Source organism: Schistocerca nitens, chromosome 8 (genome assembly GCF_023898315.1).
Source record: "Schistocerca nitens isolate TAMUIC-IGC-003100 chromosome 8, iqSchNite1.1, whole genome shotgun sequence".
Taxonomy (NCBI): domain Eukaryota; kingdom Metazoa; phylum Arthropoda; class Insecta; order Orthoptera; family Acrididae; genus Schistocerca; species Schistocerca nitens.
Genome location: NC_064621.1, coordinates 506167837 through 506189952, shown reverse-complemented (window position 1 = coordinate 506189952; position 22116 = coordinate 506167837). Strand labels below are relative to the sequence as shown.

Here is a 22116-nt window from a genome sequence, read left to right as displayed (position 1 = left end):
CCTTCCTCACCCCAATCCAATCTGCTGCTTTTGTTGAACACAACAGTTTCATTTTGGCTGTAGTGGCAGTTTGATAGCACTTGGACTTTCCGTTGTTTGAAAAATTACATCATGGCAGATTCAATTAATCAGGCAAGAGCATTGACTGTCATGTACCAAATAGAACCAGTCACTGCATTGCACCTTCCTAGACCTACAGCATGCCAGCATCAGCTACCTTCCTACTAACACAAACAATGAGAGTATTCTATACCAAAGCAAAAAAAAAAAAAAAAAGAAAGTGAAGTACTTATCATATGAATCCATCATGATTTGGCCCAACCACTCATTACACAATTCCTGTAACAGACCTGTCACTAAAACACACACACACACACACACACACACACACACACTTACAGAATCAAGTTGTTTCTACAGAAACTTTCACACTGATTGATCTGACCGTCACAATACAGTGTATACTTTCGAAGGGGAGGGGAGGGTAATCACCAAATTGTGAAAGATCTATACAGAAGGCAAAAAACACACACATCAGTGGATACAACTGGTAATGATAAACATTAGCACGAATGTTTATAAGATACAAACAAGATGAAAAGGGAATTTTAGCATCACAGAAATGGGTACAGGGTCAATGAGCTCCTGAAGTTCGAAGCCTCAAATTACAAAACTGATTATTAACTTTATATACTGGTAATGCAGTAGATACAATTGCATGAACAGCCTACAAAGTGAACATCAGTGGGAGGAGCCTAATGCATGACACAGGCAATAATGAATGATACATTATGACCTGCAGGCTATAAATTTCCATCTAAAAACACATAAGCAAAATAAAATAGGTTCTAAGAATACACTTCAGAACCTGCCACCTGCTGAGAAACACTAAAGAACAGAGAAGAAATTAAATGTCTCAAATCACAGTGGGAAGCAAATAATATTCTTGAACATATATGCCAAGTGATGATGGGTTTGTTTATAAATAACTTCTCTGCTGTTAGCCACGATTTTCCTTTATTCATATTTAACAAGACATGTTTAGGGAAATTATACCCTTTTCAAGTGTGTATTACTTTGTACTGCGACATTTTTACGTAATGTGTTTGAGGTTCCACTTTGATTTGTTGACTTTACTGCAATATATACACAATATGCAATTTTTAGTTATTGATTTTTATATGTAGTTAGTGGTGAAATTTGGAAGAGCTTGTACTTACAGTTTTCTTATTGTCCATTTGCGCAGAGTGTCTCGTGTTTAACACCACTCGCAACTTTCGGTGGACATTACACATCGAGCGTAACTCACATAAACAATCACTTACAAAGATGTTTTTTGATGTAACTGACAGAGATAATGTTACACGGCCTCCACAGGTGTTTGTACGGAAGGTATTAATGTCAACAATATGGATTATAATTTTGCTTACACCTTGCTTATTTCTGTGTGTTACTACTTTTGTTTAAGTATACTGTCAAGGATTCTGCAGAATCTCACCAGTTCAGTATCATATTTTTCGCTTAAGATTTCGTCTTCCTATTTTCTGTAATGTGTGTGCATTTCCCGATCTTCTAACAAAGCCATTTTATGACCTTTATTTAGTTGGTGGAGTACTTTGATATTTTGCTCTGCTTTTCTAAGTAGGTGTCCTGTATTATGTATGTGTGTAGCTATAGCTGTGTGTGTGTGTGTGTGTGTGTGTGTGTGTGTGTGTGTGTGTGTGTGTGTGCGCGCGCGCGCGCGCGCTTTAATACCTATGAACCAAGAAAACTTGCAACAATAGTAAGTATAGTGAAACATATTGCAGTAGTTAATGATTATACTACTTCCATGGCTGACACAGTCCTAAACAGGTGAAGACAGACCCGAACACAGATTGCACCACCGAAGAAAAAAAAAAAACAAATGCACATCTACCAACCCACACATTGGCAATATATCGCAGAAGATTGCAAATTTTTCCAAAAATCAAAAAGTGAATGTTGGGTTGAACCCCCCCCCCCCCCCCCCCCACACACACACACACACACAGAAGACAGGACACCCATTTGGAAAAGTAGCGCAAAAGTCTAAGTACTCCAGTGACAAAATAAAGGGCATAAAATGTATTTGTTAGAAAAACTGGGGTATTTATGCAAAATGCTAAATGAAAAACTTTAAAAGTTAATCAGTGAATTTCTTCGGATGCTTTGATAATATACTTAAATAAAAGTAGCAACACAGAAGTACCAATGTAAAATAGATTTAAGAAAATTATAATACATATTGTTAAGATAAATATCTTCCATACAAACACCATTGGGTGGCTTGCGGAGTATAAATGTAGATCTGTCAACTACATCCGAACACATCTTTGTAACTGTTTGCTTATGAAATTATTCTCTATGTGTACTGCCGGGATGGATCCTTTGAAAGGGCACGGCCGATTTCCTTCCCCATCCTTCCCTCACCCGAGCTTGCGCTCCGTCTCTAATGACCTCGTTGTCGACGGGACGTTAAACACTAATTTCCTCCTCCTCTATGTGTACTGGGCACTGAAAGTTGTGAGTGATGTTTAACACCTGTGACACACTGCACTAATGGACCAGAAGGGAACTACATCAATGTTCTTCCAGATTTTGCCACTAATTACATATAAAAATAAGTAACCAACTAAAAACTGTGTTTTTATGTATTATGGTGAAGTCAACAAAACAAAGCAAAACGTCACGCAACAAAAACCATTACATAAAAATGGCATGGTACAAAGAAATACACACTTTAAAATGGGAATCATTTCCCAAAACTCATCGTGTAGAATATGAATAAAAAAATGTTGAATGGCATCAGGAAGGTTATTTATTAACAAACCCCTTGTTTTCATTGTTTCAGACTCAAAAAAATTAAAAATAATATATGTATATGAACAAAATCAGAATACCTTTGACAGATAAATGCTCTTCATATACATCCACAACCAAATATTGATTCATGTCAACACGGTAAAACCTTAGGGGCCTTAATGGAACAGTTTGATCTGGTTAAACCATCTTCAATAAATCATACTGTTACCTAAATTCTATAAGGCAGTATTTTTGTTACTTAAATTTGCACAACAAATGAAGTATAACCTTTCTAAATAAGCTGTTGTGCAATAAATATTGTTTACATCTTGGAAACAAGGTATCGAGTGTTAACAGGAAACAGACTTACCTACAATTTATATGCAAACTGGTGCACGATGAAACAGGTTGATAACCTTACAGGCTAAGCAGCACGTTGTGAAATATTTTCCCCAGTTGTCAATGGTCAGTTGTTTTAAAATTTCCTTGGAGAACTTCCATGCTACTGCTTCTCAGAGGGTACCCTCAAACATGGGAGTAACTCCCACTTACACCCCAAGAAAGTAAGGTTCAGCTTATTTGCCGAGCAGTCTTCTTTGAAGCCTTTCGAACTCCAACTGATGACCACAATTCAAACCACCCTGTAAAAGTCGTGAGAATGTTAAAAGGTGTCTCCCACCTCACAGATTTATCATTATACTAAACCTTAAACAATCTAAATCTTACTTGAGAGGCATGGCAGAATTAAGTAGATCTGATGTGACAAAGTAGAAAGGAATGGATTATTCTCCTCCATTGAACTTCTCAATACAAACATGAGAATTAGCCAATTTATGTAACTGCCAAATAGAAAAGGAGAGAATAAGAAACTGCAGTCTGTCAACAAATAATATTTCTTTTGATGTTTTGGAACAAACGCTACTGAAATTTCTAGAAGAATGAAATATACAAAATATCAAAGCCCAAGACCAGCAGTTTTTTTTTATGGCATGAATAGCCTTTTAAGGAATTGTAGCAAACCTACTACTTATGTACCACATTGGAAGATATTTGACCCATGAAAGATGAAAGTAACACAAGAATACTAAAAAACCAACTTGGATGAGTTTGGAAGGAAGGTAAAATCTTTACTGCAAACAAAATTCGCAGTGGTATGTTCGAAAGAGCTGTTGTGGAATACTGTTAAATTTTAAATACTGGTATCTCTTGTTACCACAGAGAAACAGAACATCCAATAGATTATTAATCCATGCACCTTTTGTGATTAAGTCTGTGTTGAGAATATATTTTCAAATTCAAAGGCAAACCAACAAGTAACAGCAGAATGGTTGAAAGAACATCTGAAAGCAATGTCATCTTATCAGTGACAGTGCACTATTACAAAGAGTGGGCAATGTGGATCGGCTCAACTTGCCTATACACTGTAGATATACCACTGCTGCCTATGTTACAAACTAACAGTCGCACTACAGGATTACAATGGAGTGGAAAATTTCCAAACAAATGACAAGTGGGATCCTGAAAGCACAGAAATTTTGTCTGGATATGAAGCTAAAATTAAGTATTCAACAACCAAAAATCTGAGACAATACACCTGGGAAGCCTCCACATTTTAAAACTCCGGAAAAAAAACAAATGAAGCTGATATGACTATTTACAAAATTTGTTGTTATTAATGAACTATTACTTTACACTGAATTTGTTAAGACACCAGTTTTTAACGCTGCCATGCATTCAATTTTAAGAACAAGTTTTCCTGAAGACTGTTCTCAAATACTTGTTTGAGGAGTATTTAGTCAACAAGAGAGCACCTATTTCCTAGTAATATTATGATGCTGTTCTTAATTACTCTACATTATCTATGTGACAAATTACAGTATCACCCATAAGTACTTTTTGAACAGTTTTTACACTTGTGTGAGAACTGTTGTCATTAAACTGAACAATTTTTCGATGACTGAAAATTAAGATTAGTCATTTTGCTATTATAAAACAAATCGATACTTTTCATCACTGTAGCATCTGATTCACACACAAGTGGAGAATGAACAAACTGGTGCACTTACAGGATTTCCAGACCAGAAAATAAGCTGTTTTAAAGACAAAGTATAAATGTGTATAATGTTAAAGGTGGTGAGAGGTGGTCTTTTCCTGTGAAGAATTTTACAGGACTCACAATTTGTTACCTAGTTTTCTTTCTTTCCACAGCAATATTTACATTAGTAATAGTATTGGCTGTAGAATATTATTACAATGTCAGTTCAGAAAATTGTACCATATCCTTTCAAAAATTCATTGCACCACAAATCCAACTACTTAAAGGAAATCATCATTTCATGTTATTTAGGAAGCCTCCAACTGCCTGACCATCCACATTTGGATTTTTCAGTCTTCCTATTTATTTTAAATACAAATTCTGTGTTGTGCTTTCTGTTTCAAAATGAGAGTGACATGGTTCACTGAAGCAGTAATATTTAGTTACAGCTCTTGTTACTCCCACAAATAGTATTCACGTATATCTAGCCATTGTCAAATGTTTACTCAAAGGTGCAGACACACTAATGGCAGTGAAATCACAATATACTACCATTTGTGACTGCTCTCAAATGAACAGTTACCAGAATAGTCTGCTCCCTAACCAGCTACCTCACACGCAAGTCATGAGAAGATTATTTGTTCAACATTAAGTTGCACAGCCTTTATAAGAAAATCATCTTAACATTCATCTGGACTGATTTAGGAACACTGAACTGATTTAGGAACACTGAACTGATTTAGGAACACTGAACTGATTTAGGAACACTGAACTGATTTAGGAACACTGAACTGATTTAGGAACACTGAACTGATTTAGGAACACTGAACTGATTTAGGAACACTGAACTGATTTAGGAACACTGAACTGATTTAGGAACACTGAACTGATTTAGGAACACTGAACTGATTTAGGAACACTGAACTGATTTAGGAACACTGAACTGATTTAGGAACACTGAACTGATTTAGGAACACTGAACTGATTTAGGAACACTGAACTGATTTAGGAACACTGAACTGATTTAGGAACACGTATATAAAAGTAATTTCTTTTATTTACAGGTGAGCCATAATGGACTGTGAAGTAGATGTCAGGTTGTGACAATGGTCCGTGAGTTCCTCTTCGAGACTGGCAAAGACTGCCACTTCGATTCACAGGAAGTTGCTACCTGTTTATGGAGAGGACACAGTAGATCGCAGTAGTATCCAACGGTGGTTGCAGAGATTTAAAGGTGATTCCTTTCTACTGAACAATCCACGATGCGTAGACCATGGAGGGCAGTGAGTGATGTGAATAAGAAGACATATTGATCACATCATCCAAATTGACAGATGTGCACGTTGGATGCCTAGATTACTGACATGAGAAATGAAAACAATGAGGAGGAATGTGTGCAACAGTCTCGTGAAGACTGTTACTGAGGAGTGGAAACAGCGTTTTGATGGCGTCATTCCCCAGGATGAAACATGGTTGTTTTCGTCCGAACCAGAGAGCAAAATCCAATACATGGAGTGGCATCATATGCATTCCCCTCGGAAGAAGAAACCAAGACTTTCACAAAAGGTGAGAGTCTCCTTCAGGGATCAATGTGGTGTAATTTTCAATGACTTTTTGGAACCTGGCTCCACAATTAACTAGAGCCGTTACGGTTTGTCATTGGACAAGCTGCGACGTGCCTTCAAGACCCACAGGGTCAGCTCATCAGACTACACCATGGCAATGCCAAACCCAATGCAGCCCTTATGACGCAGGAGAAAATCAGGAAAATTGGTTGGACAATTATTCCTCATCCTCCCTACAGTCTGGACTTGGCTTCGCCCGATTTTTACCCCTCTGGCCACCTGCATGGTAAAACGTTTGATATTGAGAAAGACCTTATTTCCTGTGTCAAGCAATGTTATAAAAGTCAATCCCCAGAATTTTACCTAAGTGCATTTACTCTCACTGAAAGAATGTTGGGCCACATGAGTCACACCTGAAGGAGGCTACACTGAGTAGGCTCAATGTATAGCTCAATGTTCCACGTATGTTCACAAAAAATTTCATTCTCCCGTAAAAAATAAAAAATTAGAGACTGTGCAAAACTCTTTTTAAAATTATTTCAGTATTTATTTCATATAGTCATGTTTTTCAACAACACGCTACTTCAATAATGTCCTCTTTAAAAAACTCTAAGGAACATTCTTCCTTCTATTCTGAATAGCTTCATTTTGCTCTTTTTGTAGTTGAGTAATTACTCATTTTCCATTTCACCCCTAGTATCCTACATAAAAGCTGTATCGGCGTAGGTTTCATTTTAACAGTTTTGTATCACCACAACCAATTACAGTTCAAATTAAATTCCATCAGACTATTTGCTGTAATGTCATGCCTTTACTGTCTTATGCTGCACAAATTACTCGTGCTACTGATCTTGTTAGCTAGTGTGCAATTCGCAGGTGTAAATATTTTGTGCATGTGGAGACTCAAATTTTACAGACAATTTATAATTCGATATATGAAATGGGCACTTTACTTTGTGAAAATATTATGAAATATATGTAAAATTTACCATTATCACCTATGTGAATGCAGATGCTACATTGAATAATGCATTTTTTTAAACATAAGAAGTGACATGGAGCTATGCTATTAAAATGTTACACGTACAACTGCTGTTATTTTGTGCGACTTATTACTATACTGAACGTAAAAAAACACTTCTTACAGTTCTAAGAATAAATTGTTAAAAACATGCAAAACACCAAAGAAAACTTAAAACGGTGGCTACAGTTATGAAATTTACAATTTATAAGCACTTTGCAAGTGCATACCAAGAAGACTTCTCAAAGAGCAACAAAGATACAAGAGAGAAACCTGACCAATTAAGGGTATTCTTCAGAACTTGTATAAACATTTATACATGAGTTACATTTAAATATAAATAAAAGGAAAGAGTATTTATGTTTCATAAGAAAGGCATTACTTAGTTACTTCTGACCAGCCTCACACAGAACAGGACATCAAGTGAAGATTATCAGACGCAGTTTGAGAGCCACAACACCATCATCGAAATTCACAGCACTCTTGACGCTGGAAAAAACTCATTAGCAAAAATTTGAAAATACTTTGCATGTCTTCTGCAGCAATATATGAACAACTACATTACATAACAATGAACTATCTAAACGAGCCCATAAATTACATCAAGCAAAACCCACAATAACTTACCAAACACGAAAAATTTTACTGCAGAATTATTCTGCTTTGATGCAAAATGAATGTTGTTAATTTCTGAATATAGCAAACAGTCTACAAAAAAAAATTGATAAACTGTTCCAACCACTAAAATTTTGTTGTCAATGCTGGTTTAAGAATCAATGCCTCACACATATCTAAGTTATCAATGGTTTACTGAAAATGGATTCTGTGACATCTTTAAGGTGTGAGCATTGTGACCGACTCTTACAATCGCGTAAGAATTTTGGTACTTGTAATCTGAAGTAAAGAAACTTTTGACAATTTCAATGGAAGCAGCTGCTCAGGACTTTCCGACTCCATATTCAAAATTCATTAAAACAGAGAACAGTAAAATTCATCATGAAGTGACAATTACCATGAATAACAGTTAATTTCTGGTACACTGCCACTCTAATCTTTCAGCAGAGAATGGAAAAGTACTAATTACAAACCAGCTTAAGACAGGTAGCATCGTAAGGCAGTAGAACAAATCAGCAGCCACACATTCCTTTCAATACAATCTGTATTTAAAGTGCCTTTATTTCAATGGTAATTTTATCATTTCGAATGTAGAGATGACTAATTTCCAGAGGCTGAACACAATATTCCTCCACATTCCATACATTGTTTCATTCACATCCCATCCACTCAACAATAAAACTGACAGTGTAATGGCAATTATAAAAATTGTTACGTGACCAGAAACATGTTCCAATGTACACTTGCCAACTGCTGAAGTGAAGTATTTTAAAAATGATGTTTCTGAATTGTATCAGAAACATGGAAGATTGCAGTACAAAGAAAACTGAAAGCAGCAATGATCTGTTTTCCATTTCACCTGTGCACAAAGTATGCTGATGTGCAACACCGTTATCCTAATCCCCGACATTCCCTCACTGCTCTTTGAATTAAGTTTTTATTTTCTACCTGCACAACATTTTTTCAAGATGATGTCCACATTGAATGTAAACATTTACTATTTGAAATGAGTGCATACAGCAATAATTTACTTAGATAACTTTTAAACTGTTTCAAATTTAACGGAAGACTTATTTGTGTCCCCTTGCCAATTCAGTAACCGGATATACAACTTCACTTGCTAAATGCCGATGTATCGCAACATAGAAGTACTTTATGTTGCATACACTTATACACAGGCTGTGATTATTTGATTGCTTTTCAATTATATAATGTAATATATGGCATTCTAACCGACAACTATCACAAATAGTACTACAGTGCATGAACAGGAATGACCCATGAATTATGTTTAAATCACAGATTAACCTGTTTCAAATATTACGAATTTTTCAACACAAGTCAAGAGGCAACTGAAAATAAATTTCTGATGGTATATCTGCAACTGCTACCTTGCTGAGAAAATTACAACACATTGTGCACAGTGACAAAACAATAAAATATAAGTTGTTACTGGAACAAGTGTTTGAAAGGCAATTCACAACAATGACTGGAGATGGAAGAAAACCTGTCCACAAAAAGTGTGATCCATATAGATTTATTCTATCTGAACATCCAACATATTTTAAAATGCACACCAAAATCAACTAAATTGGAAACTAGCACGGTAGCAGACTCTTATCTTTTTATAGTGACTGGGCCAACAAAACCCAACAGGCACTTGACACAATATCACACTGTAGGAATGAGTATGAGATCTGGTGGTAGCATGTAGCACGAACTTGCTGAACAGTGAACTATATATGACAAATGAATGATACTGGACGTACATTTTTGGTAAATACTTTAATATTCACCACTCACTCAATAGTATAATGGGGTTAGAAGTTAACATATCCTGCAGCAACATTTGCGAGTACTAAATACACCCCAGGATCAGAGCAGCATATTTAGAATGCTTCAGCCTCAGAACAATAATTTGCATTGGATAGGTGGTGGTAATTAAGTGATATACTGAATCCAGAGTACTACCTACATCACTACCTTGAAAGTAAAACAGTGCCTGAATTTGTAATACTACTTTCAAATTGTACAGAATCTTTTTGGAATTTATGTTCCTAGTCTAATTACTGTACACAGTGGATGTATATGCTATAAAGTTTTAAATAATCATGAAGGCTTACTTTAATCAATGTAAGCTATAGCCATTAATAAAAGTGTCAGAACATTTCGTCCAAGTCTGTACGTCTCAGTAAAGGGTTTCAATATAAGATAAAAATTAACTTTGGTCGACTGATGTGCAACAATTAGAATGTGTGAGAAAGCATCCGCTGCCTTATGCCACATATCAACCAATAACCATGTAACTGAAAGATTACTACATCTGTATTTGGAGATCTTTTCACTCCATTGTCACAGCCCAATGGCTCAAAATTCTCAAGGTAAAACAGTTTGTACAACAAAAATTAGTCCAGCTGCACAAAATCCATCACTTTACAAGAGGAAGTGTTTTGTATGCTGGCAGGTACTGAAGATCCAAAGTCTGGTGTAATTAAATTTTTGTACTACGAAGAGTTTTGTATGCAACTCTTCACATTTGTAAGTTTTGCAGTCAGAAGGTACTTTAGCACACACTCCACAAACAGGAAAAACCTGTTATATTCTCTCAGTGGGTGCTTGATACACTGAACAAAAGTAGAATAACAATAATCAACATTTTAACTGTTGAAAAAATTTGGGTGCACTAATTTCACCCAGAGATATGCCAATTACCCAGCTTTATGATTCAGATGAACCAAACAAAAGAGAACAGGAGGATTGCTTAACACAAATACAAAAATATATTATTCAGTCTACTGTCCACATTGTGTGTGTGTGTGCGCATTTGCCCAACCTGATGAAGCCTTACGGGAAAGTTCTCCCAACTTCATATGAAACAAAGCAAATCACAAATAAATAAAAATAAGGAAAACTATATGATCCAGAGGACGATTCCCAATACATAAACTTGACAGTGGTGACAAAGCAGTAGCAAATGTTAACCCATAATCCAGATACACAGCATACAGCAAAATGTAAAACAAGAAAATGGCTTGAATGAAATTTTCACTCTGCAGCCAAACGTGCACTGATATGAAACTTCAAGGAACATTAAAACTTCATGCTGGACCAAGACTAACTGTAGATCTTTGACTTTCGTAGGCAGTAAAGCATTTTGAAGAGCACTTCCCCGCAAAAGACAAAGGTTCCCAGTTCAAGTCTCAGTCCAGCACAGTTTTAATCTGGCAGAAGTTTTAAGGAAATTTCTTAATTCTATTATCCACAATAGTTTAATTACTCTTTTAGAGAGAGAGAGAGAGAGAGAGAGAGAGAGAGAGAGAGAGAGAGAGAATACATGTAAAACATGATGCACATGCTGAACATTATGAACAGTTATTTATAAATATGATATGTACACATATATGTTTGATAATATGGGACTTAAGCAGGAAAGGTCATATTGGGAAAGGTTAGTGAATCAGCAGCAAGCTGGTCTTCAAATTTACATGGATAATTACAACAGTTTCACCAAAGCTAAGACTCTTGAGCCTGGAAATACATTACATTAGGATAGTATTACATTAAAGGACTATTTTAAATATGTATCTGCAAAACTAGGAAAGTGGACATACTACTTTCAGTAGCCACAAAGCCTGATTGCAAAGAATGAACTGTAAGGGTCTGTTACATTTCCTAAGAACAACTTCATAAAATGGTGGAAGTATTGGTCCAACACCAGTAAATCGACTCAAGATCTTTAGCAATTGGTGATTATATTACATGTATATATGGTACTGATAGGCAGTACTAAAAATAATATTATCCATGTGAATTAAAGACCCTTGCCTGTAACATGGTAATTCCTGTAAATGATACTACACTGCAATTCACATTCTCTACATAATAAACATTTGATGATTCAAATTGTGCTGCCGGATGAAAAAACAGCTGCCAGCAATGGAAATTATGATAAAGAGACCTTCTGAACAAACTCACCTTGTACAACAGCAGGAGAAACTGATGGGGAAAAAAGCATGGCACAAGGAACAGATGAAGTTATTAAAATGGGCCAAGCCTACATAGATGACAGAACAGTATGTACACTGATTCAAAAATCCTGGATTATGTTTGAATTGCTGTATTAATATTACAAGAAAACATTTAGAATTCTTTTCACCTGTGGACGAAAGGGTATTTCGATTTTGTTACTTCACTGCATAAATATTTTATAATAGTTATGATTTTTTGAAGACTTATTATTTATCACACTTGCATGCGATTTCCTGGTTGGATTAAATTTGTTTTGTACTGGAAATGAAAGTATTAAATTTAAATTCTTTTAAAATGTGTGATGCATAAGCATCAGACAGCTTTCAAACTTATCACGTGATCTCATTTTCCACCTGACTACCCTACATGTTCTGAAGTTCTACTGTGTGCCAGTGCACCAAAGTGTAGAACAGAAATTTCCAAAATTTTAGGCCATAGCCGACAACCACACAAGCACCAGGCACTTGTTTAACTATGCATGTTAAGTGGATACACTGCAGTAACCTCATTTTAAGGTCACAGACTTTATTGCTGAAATGTCACTTCATATTTGGTTTCATGTGATTTCTCCTTCTTCTGAATAGCAGGGAAAGGAAGAATTTTTGGGCCAAGTTTTCTCTCCAGTGGAAAACAAGGGAAGCAACATCATCAGTTCCTCAAAAGTTCAACAACCTTTGTATCAGTAAAATGCATATCTTATTTGCAACAACATTCCAATTATTTTTTTCAAACTTGCAGACATTGTAACATTGTCAAACATTTTTCACGTAGCCCAACATTACTGCATAGTAAGCAACGCATTATGTGCCATGAAGTTTTATCTCTCTTACAAAAACTGACTGAAGGCAGTGGAATTTTCAATCACCTTTCAAATAGAAGCAAAAGGTTTCCTTTGTTATACAATACTCTTAAGCAATTATTTCAAAGAACATTCTCTACTAATTACAAAGACGAAGATAAATGAGAAAGGTGAACATTGTTTTATAACTACTGTGGACTGAACTACTTAGGAATGTCATTTCTGAAGAATCACTAAAATACACACACAGTAAAATACTTCCTTGAAAAGTATAGAACTTTCACATCTATAATACTGTAAGAGTAGAATCCACTTCGTCTTGAAACAGTGACATCTCTAAATCATTCAGTCATGGAAATGGAACTGTTGCAGTAAAATGCTTCCTAATTAGGATGAACTATTCTTTTACTTTTGGGCAACATACAAACATCTCAGCCTTTACAGTATATTATACACCACATACCAAAATTTTATCTATCTGCACCTCTCCCTTAGTCCTTCATACTGCACATACTTCCAGTAACTGTAACACCTTTTTCTAGAGTCACCAGCTATGTACAAACCTTGAACCCAGCAACTAGGTTCCCAATTAAAATAGCAATTAATACAAGAAGGATCAGAGAAGGATTTTCATGGCTTACTGAGTTCCATAAAATAAATTCCACAAAAATCAGAAATATTTCTCTATCATCAGGTAGCAGGGGATCAAAGTAGACAGAAGCACTTGCTGAAAAATTTGTAAAAAGCCAAGAAAAATGAAACATTACAAATGCCAACATTAATAACATACATGGTGCAAAGAACTTTCCCAAATTTCAGACTGTATATGAGGACACAAATTCACTGGCAACTTTATACAAAAATCATGGAACATTCATAATATATTAAAATCTTCACACACAAAGTGAAGTAATTCAAGTATACATTGCTTTACATACATTCACTGGCATAGAAACTGAGAAAATGGAATGTTGAATCTGCACAAGTATAACCAAATTAAAACTGTGCAATCTCAATTAATGTAGTGAGATGAAACATGTGGCCAACTAACACCACCCAAAAATGTCAATCAAAATACCTTCCATGTTCCACAGAGTGTTAAAGCATGATGTCCAGAGTTAACATTTCAATTTCAAATGAACATTCGAGTTTAGTTTACATGGCACTTCTGTTAGCAGATGACAAACTGAGTGCCCACGTATTTCAAATTTTTTAATATTCTGAATGATGACTTCTAATATCTCAGTAGACCCTCTACAGAACTTTTAGTTGCTATTAAATCAGCAGTCATCTCAAAGTAGGCTTCCAAAACCTACCTCCTTGCACAGTAACTCTGATGCCACAAGTGGAGGTGCTCTAATATGTTGTTGGTTAAACCACATGGACTAAAATGAAAGTGTAACATCTATAAAAGACCAGTATCTGGTCAACTCCATTTGATAACCACATTACACAGATACATAAAACTTAAATTGATCCAACATTAAGCAAGGAAAGTAGCGTTGCCCATATTATTGGAACATGATACGCTGCACTGCAGTTTAGTGCATCAATTATCTGAGTCCTCTAACCAGATCCACTAATACTGGCAAATAATGCTTGAAACCTCACAAATTTGCAACACTGAGAAACAGGCACAGAAAGGTAACTATAAACAGGCCACACACTTTTCCCACCATTTACCAAATTACCCCAACAAAAAGAAAAACTGTTTACTATTATGTGACAAACTGACTCAAATTCAGTAATTCCTTCATACATCTCATTTCCTTCTGTTGAGGGAGTAATTACAAAAGCTTTTACAAGACATTTAACAGTATCAGCAAAACCATTAACACAAACAGCTTTGATACAATTTCGCAACACTAAATTCAATCTCATCCTTGCGAGTGTGAAATTTTCTTACAAACTTTTACATTCTTTAAATGAGAAACTGCAAATAATACCATATGTATTATTGTATGTGAAAAGATCAGTCACATTTCTTCACTCACAATACAACAAAGCTGCTGCATATTGTATTTAATAATGCAGAAAAATAAATGCGAAGATTAAGATTCCAGACAAATCCAAACAAAAACACAAAAACTGAATGAAGATTTACATAATTAACGCATAAGCTCACGAAGATACTTCCTACGAGACTACCACCTTCAGTAGAATTTGTGTCTTACAACTGAACTAAATTTTGAATACCTTTAAACATTTATACCAATTTTTGAACAATTTAACTCCATACTGTGTCATTAACTATTCAGGTTTAACAGCCCAAACACTGTGTGTGTGTGTGTGTGTGTGTGTGTGTGTGTCTGTGTGTGTGTGTGTGTGTGTGTGTGTGTGTGTGTACGCGCAACAGACATGTAATCAACTCTAAACCAATTATTGGTTACACCAAGATTAGCATACTTTGGCTGAAGTGGAAGAGAAGTAACAAAAATGCAGTGAAACTGCCTGTTAAAAGTTAACTGTAATACACAACATTCCATTTCCTTGTAGCGTTCGTTCAATTTCAGTCCAGCAGAGATTTGTAATCAAACAACTGTCTCACCGTAATGGCAAAACTTAGTTTATAATGGGATTAATACTAATTTATAATGGAAGTACCAATATCTCAAGACAACAATTACACATGTATCGACACAAATAGGGAAACTGATAAAACTCCTCAAAATTCAGAGAGCACTACTTGAAGAACTGGCCAAAAGTAAAATAAAAATTAAGCAGGTGCAATCACCACCATTCTATTTATCCTTTGCCTATAGAACTTACCAGACAACTTCCCAGGGGAAACAATACATCTGTCAAGCTGATGAGGTTTGTAACTACCAAACCGAAAACAGCCTGTTGTTCAATGTCAGCGATGAATCCACTAGTGAAACGGGCAGTGAAAACAATATGACACTGCATCCAGCTGCTGCAAATACCTGCTTACTTAAAACAAACAGGTTTCAAACAAATGCCTGAGATTCACTGACACTATTTTCAACGCGCACCACAAGAATACAACATATTTCTTGAATTGAGGGCAAGAGAATCTAGTTTGTACAACAACCACAACAATCATGCCAGACACACATCGTGCAGATACCTCAGCAAAAATCGAAAACACCTTTTACTTTTACGAAATCATTCATTTATTTAAGACTGACTGCAATAATACAATTGTCCAACTAAAATACAATGTTCCTACTGAATTTTGTTTACTGTCAGTATATATCAATGTAGTGAGAAACAACTTTTAAAAGTACAAAATCCTAACACAAAGGTTCTTCCACTGAATTTCACACACAGTACATTTATGAACAGCGACACATGAAGTCAACGAACTACAATGGACAATCTTCAAGTCAGAAAAGTTCAAAAACAGCTTCACAATTCTTCTTTGCAGAAGCCACAATAAAAACGAGAACTCCGAAGACTGTGTAGAGCAAGACTTCCACACCATTACAATGACCACATAAGAAAATGCATATACTATGGATTCTATATTTCTAGGTGCAAATGAGACATGACAAGCGACTTTTTTAACTCTTCCCACTTTACCTAATAGAAGAGAGACACATCAATAGTACGGCCTTCCAAACGAGTGCGATCCGTCATATCTGTAAAAATGTTAAGGAAACTTGGGGAGAGAAAATACAGAGATGGGAAAAATTTGAGATGGGAAAAATTTGAGATGGAAAACAATTTAAATCACTTTAAAAAATTCTGACTGGCAATTAGTATACTATTTCATACCACAAGATTCAAATGCAAATGGTTCAAATGGCTCTGAGCACTATGGGACTAAACATCTGAGGTCATCAGTCCCCTAGACTTAGAACTATTTAAACCTAAATAACCTAAGGGTAAGACACACATCCATGCCCTAGGCAGGATTTGAACCTGCAACCGTATCAGCAGCGCAGTTCCGGACTGAAGCGCCTAGAACCGCTCGGCCACCAGAAGATTGCAATCAGCTGAAAATAGTAGTGTGTCCATCACAACTGCAAACAGACTAATCATTTATAAAATATCTTAGTAACACTTATATATTAGTTTAACACATAAAAGTTATGTACAAAATCTAGAACACTTCTTGGAAAATTATGCCCAATGCGTTCAGGTAACTTTTGAGCGACAAAATGTCGAGACCAGGCCCACTACTGAGGATACTTAATTTTTGAAAGGCTTGTGTTGTTACCTAGAGTTTGTGCATTATTTTTAGATGCGAAAAACGTTATCTTTTACAGAAGCTCCAGTAAGTGTTCCTTTTGAAACTGGGAACCATATTTAACAATGAGTGAGAATCACAACTGTTGCATTATACTGGGTGGTTACAATTAAACTGGCAGTATTCCAAGTGCTGCAGTGCAGAGTGTACATTTTGCAGGACTCAAACGTTCAAGTATGATCATTAATTGGTGCACTCACGGAGCATGCTGGAGGGAGTGGGGAGAAGGGAAGGGAACAGTTCCACTTTCTGTCACCAGGAGACAACATAGATGTGTAAGTAGCCAGAATGTGAAATAATGCTGTTTCGACGCCAGTATGCTGTTTCGATGTCAGTATGCTGTTTGTCACTAAGCAAAGTATGTTACTTTCATTTAAGTGACTGTGTAAAGGGTTAAAAGGATTTAAGTTTTCCATACAACACGCAATGGCTATTGAGAAGGAAGACTGTGCAATGCTGGGGAAGTATTTTTATCAGAATGACAGCAATAGCTGCAATGCCTTGTGAGAATACTGCTGACACAAACAGCTGTGAAGAGATCCCATGTCAACGGGCTAAAGAATATGATGAAGCAATATGAGGAAACAGGTGAATTAGGTGATGCACCAGAGAGAAAGGTGGCCCATTTCCATGGCAATAGTTGGTTAAGTTGCTGAGGCTATAGCTGACAGTGAATGACTATAGCTCTAAGTGCAACATGTGCCTCAAATTCTGTCATGGGAATTCCCTCTTGCGTGGTCAACAGTTCAAAAGATTTTTCGGTGCATTTTACACTGGTATCCCTACAAGATTCAGAATGTGCACCAAATGAAGCCCCTAGATCGGCTACAACACTATGACTTTACCCTTTGTTCTTTTGGCATGCCCAAAAATGGATGATGCAGCTGGGGAATATTCATTTGACACACAACGCACATTATAGGCTGCATGGTGGCATGAATGCACAGAACCATCTCATATGGGCTTCAACTTCACCATATCTTTGGGAGGAATATCCACTGCACTCAGCTTATGTGACTGTGTGGTGCAGTTTTCAGTCCAGTTTCTTTCCACGAGACGGCACATCTTGGGTCTGTTAAGTGTGCAGTGACATCTGATGTAAGAACCATGAATGCAATTGTGTCTACAGAACTCTACACCACTGTATATTTTCAAACAATGGAAAATCCAGGATGGAATGTAACAATACGAGGGAAGGAAAGTTGCTACTCACTGCATAACAGATGCTGAGCCGCAATAGGCACAATAACACTATTCACACAAACATAGCTTTCGGCCATTAAGGCCTTTGTCAGCAGTAAAACACACACACACACACACACACACACACACACACACACACACACACACTCTATCTTCTTGGTTTCTTGGTATGAAACACGTGGCAGCTGTCTATAGTCCCTTCCATACAGCCTAACCACCCATGGTCATCACCTCTGCAGTGACGAGCAGTCCCTCTCTAAACATACAGAGGGTCTCACTGAAGCCTTCATTGACCGTAATTATCCTCCCATCCTTGTACAAAATCAAATCTCTCGTGCCTTATCTTTCCAGTCTCCTACCACCTCCCAAAGTCTCACAGTCCGGCCACATAGGAGCATTCCCCTCTTAACTCAGCGCCATCCGGGACTGGAGCAACTGAATAACATTCTCCGCCAGGGTTTCGATTACCTCTCGTCGTGCCCTGAAATGAGAAATGTCCTACCCACTATCCTTCCCACCCCTCCTACCGTGGTATTCTGCCGCCCACTGAATCTACACAATATACTCGTCCATCCTTACACAACCCCTGTTCCCAATCCCTTACCTCATGGCTCGTACCCCTGTAACGCGCCTAGATGCAACACCTGTCCCATACATCATCCTACCACCACCTACTCCAGTCCAGTCACCAACATTATCTATCACATCAAAGGCAGGGCTACCTGTGAAACCAGTCATGTGATCTACAAGCTAAGCTGCAAGCACTGTGCTGCATTCTATGTAGACCTGACAACCAACAAGCTGTGGCTAAAAAACAAGTGGACCACCCTATAGCTGAACATGCTGCCAAACATGATACCCCCATCTTAATGACTGCTTCACAGCCTGTGCCATATAAATCCTTCCCACCAACACCAACTTTTCTGAATTGTCAAGGTGAGAACTTTACCGGCAATAAATCCTACGTTCCCGTAACCCTCCTGGCCTCAACCTTCGTTAGTCACTGTCCTCACCCATCCAGCACCCTCCCTGTTCCCATTCCAGCACTACATAGCAATCATTTCACCACCACACCCAGTCTTAATTTCTTTTATTTTTTATTTCTCTCCTTTCCGCTACTTACCCCCTCCCCCTCCGCACCTTCTCTCCTACCCTCCATCTAAACTGCAACACTTCACTGTCCACCACTCCCACCACCATACTATTCCTCTCCTCCCATCCTCCTCCTTACCCCCATCCAGAGACTGCAGAAGTGCATATGCGTGTGTGTACTGCTGACAAAGGCCTTAATGGCCGAAAGCTATGTTTGTGTGAATCTTTTTATTGCGCCTATCGCGGCTCAGCATCTCTGCTATATGGTGAGTAGCAACTTTCCTTTTCTCCCTCTGTATAGTTTTGCCCAAGACGGGGCAACACAACGTCACTTGCCATGTGATAGATTAGCTCTGGAAACCTTTGGTAAAAACTGCATCAGCTCTAGGTAATTTCAAGGGGTGTGGCTTCCAGATCCATGTGATTTGACTGTGGGGATATCTGAAAGATTGTGTTGCATCAGGGATGTATTAGGATTGTTCTAATCTGAAAGGTAGCTTTTGATGACGTATCGATCCCCTTACACTTGATATGCTGCGAGCAACTGTCGACCATGTCATGTTAAGTATGCTGAATGTTACTGACACGGGAGACCACACTGAACAGATGATGTAACTTCTGTACCAGTTCGATGCAGAAAAGAGTTAAAATCATTTGCCATTTATTGGCTGTTTTGGAAGTTTGTGGCAAGTTCCTATGTGACCAAACAGCTGAGGTAATCTGTTATGCTTTACAGTGTCAGGTAACTGATCAGGAGGATGAGAGTACCAGTGTCAAAGTGTTTTCTAGTGAGGTACACAGACGGCATTTGTCATTTGTGGATGTTGTATTCAACCAAGTATATGCAATGCAGTGTTCATGTATCATACAGACGTTGTCAACATACTACAGGGAGACAAGGCAGTACAAAAGGGGAGTTGGGAAAGTCTTGTCGATTCACTGGAACCCCACATGAAGACAAGTATGTAGCTATCTCTGCAATGTGGCGTTACGGGCACCACCGCCCTAAGTGGTGGACTTCAGCAGGAATGTCTTATGAAGCCTGGAATTGAAGTTACAGAATGGCCCGTATTCAAGTCCCTACATAAACCCCACTGTTCATACATGGGACATGTTTGACGTCTTCATGGTTGCCCTGTTACACAACAGACTCTACAAGAACTTTCATGGGCTCTCACTGAAGAAGAGAGACTCTCCCTTTTAGGAGTGGAAGAAAGATGATGAGCTAAAAAACTTGATACAGCACGAAGTCTGTGCATCCCTGATCTATGCGAAGTGGACGAACCTGTTCTCGCTCATACTGACACTCTGCCAAGCTTGTACTCTTTCAATCTTACTATCTCACCCTTGTTGAGAAAGCTTAACTGTATGATGACATTCTAGATGCGTTTCTTTTCTCTAGCACTTCAATTTTTGGCCCAACCCATTTATTCTTTCAAGTCAATTTTGACTTACTACATCAAGAAACACAATTCACAACTGCTGTCTTATTCACCATTTTGCTCCGCCCTCGGGCAAATTTTTAAAGTGTAACTAGTCTGAAATCAAGTTTTTGTGCAAGCCTCTCAGTTCTATTTCATCAAGAAATCAAACTGTTGAAAAGAGAGACAGCATTGGTGGTATATTTTTTACTATTGCAAAATCGATTTTCTGTCACTGAGTGACCATCTTCAGTGCTATATTGTATAACTTAAATTGGGATGCACTGTTGTCACTAAGCTTACGGTGATCACATAGACGGTCTATGTTATCGCCGTAAGCTTAGTGACAACAGTGCATCCCAATTTAAGTTATACAATATAGCACTGAAGATGGTCACTCAGTGACAGAAAATCGATTTTGCAATAGTAAAAAATATACCACCAATGCTGTCTCTTTTTTCAAGGATACCTGTTATCTGGTCGTAGTGCAGAAGACAACATGGAGTCGCCAATCAATCAAACTGTTGGTACTTTCCGTATCCTTACTTGGGATATTTTTATGTAGATAAACTACAAAAGAAATTAACCATATTACACTAAATATAATGTATGAAGGTACAATACGAACCTCTTTACAACTGAAAATTTGTATTAGTATGGTAAAAATGTAGGGGAAAGATTAATTTAAATTTCAACCATATGAGAGCAATAGGCACCTTCACTTACATAAACGTTTTCTTTCTTCCCACACCACCCATGAACGAAACATCAAAAAAAGGCAATGAACTACCCATCTGTGTAACATGAGAACAGAATATTTAAGTACTGAAGTAACCACAGCAAAGGTAATCTCTTTCCTTGCTGTTAACTAAGGAACTGCATGGCTAATATTATCATGCAACAAAATTATTACATTCATTCAGAACTTTTATAAGAAATTATTTCCACAGCGAGTAAGTCATATTGGTTAATAAAGGATACGGACTGCACGCTCGGCCTCCAATTCAGAGCTGAAACGCACTAAGCCAATCTCTTTACCCCTAATCTCTGCAAATTTGACATCTCCGATCTCCCCATATTTATCCCGAAGCATCTGCCATGTTGCAGAAGGAGGAAGCTGGAAAGAGATACCATTAACAACTTAGTAACAAAGGTGGAAAAGACAAATAGTATGAACATGAAATAATATGGAACTTTTTCATAAAGCCTGTTACTAACAAATACAATAATATAATTCAACATCACTGTAACTACTCAACCATTAAGTGATAGTACATCTTCATAGGTACTGTTTTTGTAC

General features: G+C 37.2%; 1 protein-coding gene across 4 annotated transcripts in view; it reads right to left on the bottom strand.

Moving 5' to 3' along the window:
• The window catches only part of LOC126198866 (myelin expression factor 2), a 117776-nt gene that overhangs the window by 18730 nt on the left and 76930 nt on the right, over positions 1 to 22116 (bottom strand). For 2 of the 4 annotated variants that reach the window (XR_007540107.1, XR_007540108.1), the window contains exons 10-12: positions 21798 to 21933; positions 16431 to 16489; positions 3194 to 3464 (exon numbers count right to left, since the gene is read on the bottom strand). Coding sequence is in view for 2 of the 4 variants with exons in the window: in XM_049935464.1 (XP_049791421.1) it covers positions 16431 to 16489; positions 21798 to 21933 (195 nt within the window). In the remaining 2 variants the exon portion in view is untranslated. Of the gene's footprint in view, positions 1 to 3193; positions 3465 to 15997; positions 16490 to 21797; positions 21934 to 22116 lie in introns of those variants that run through there. The other 2 variants (XM_049935464.1, XM_049935463.1) reach the window with 1 other exon arrangement.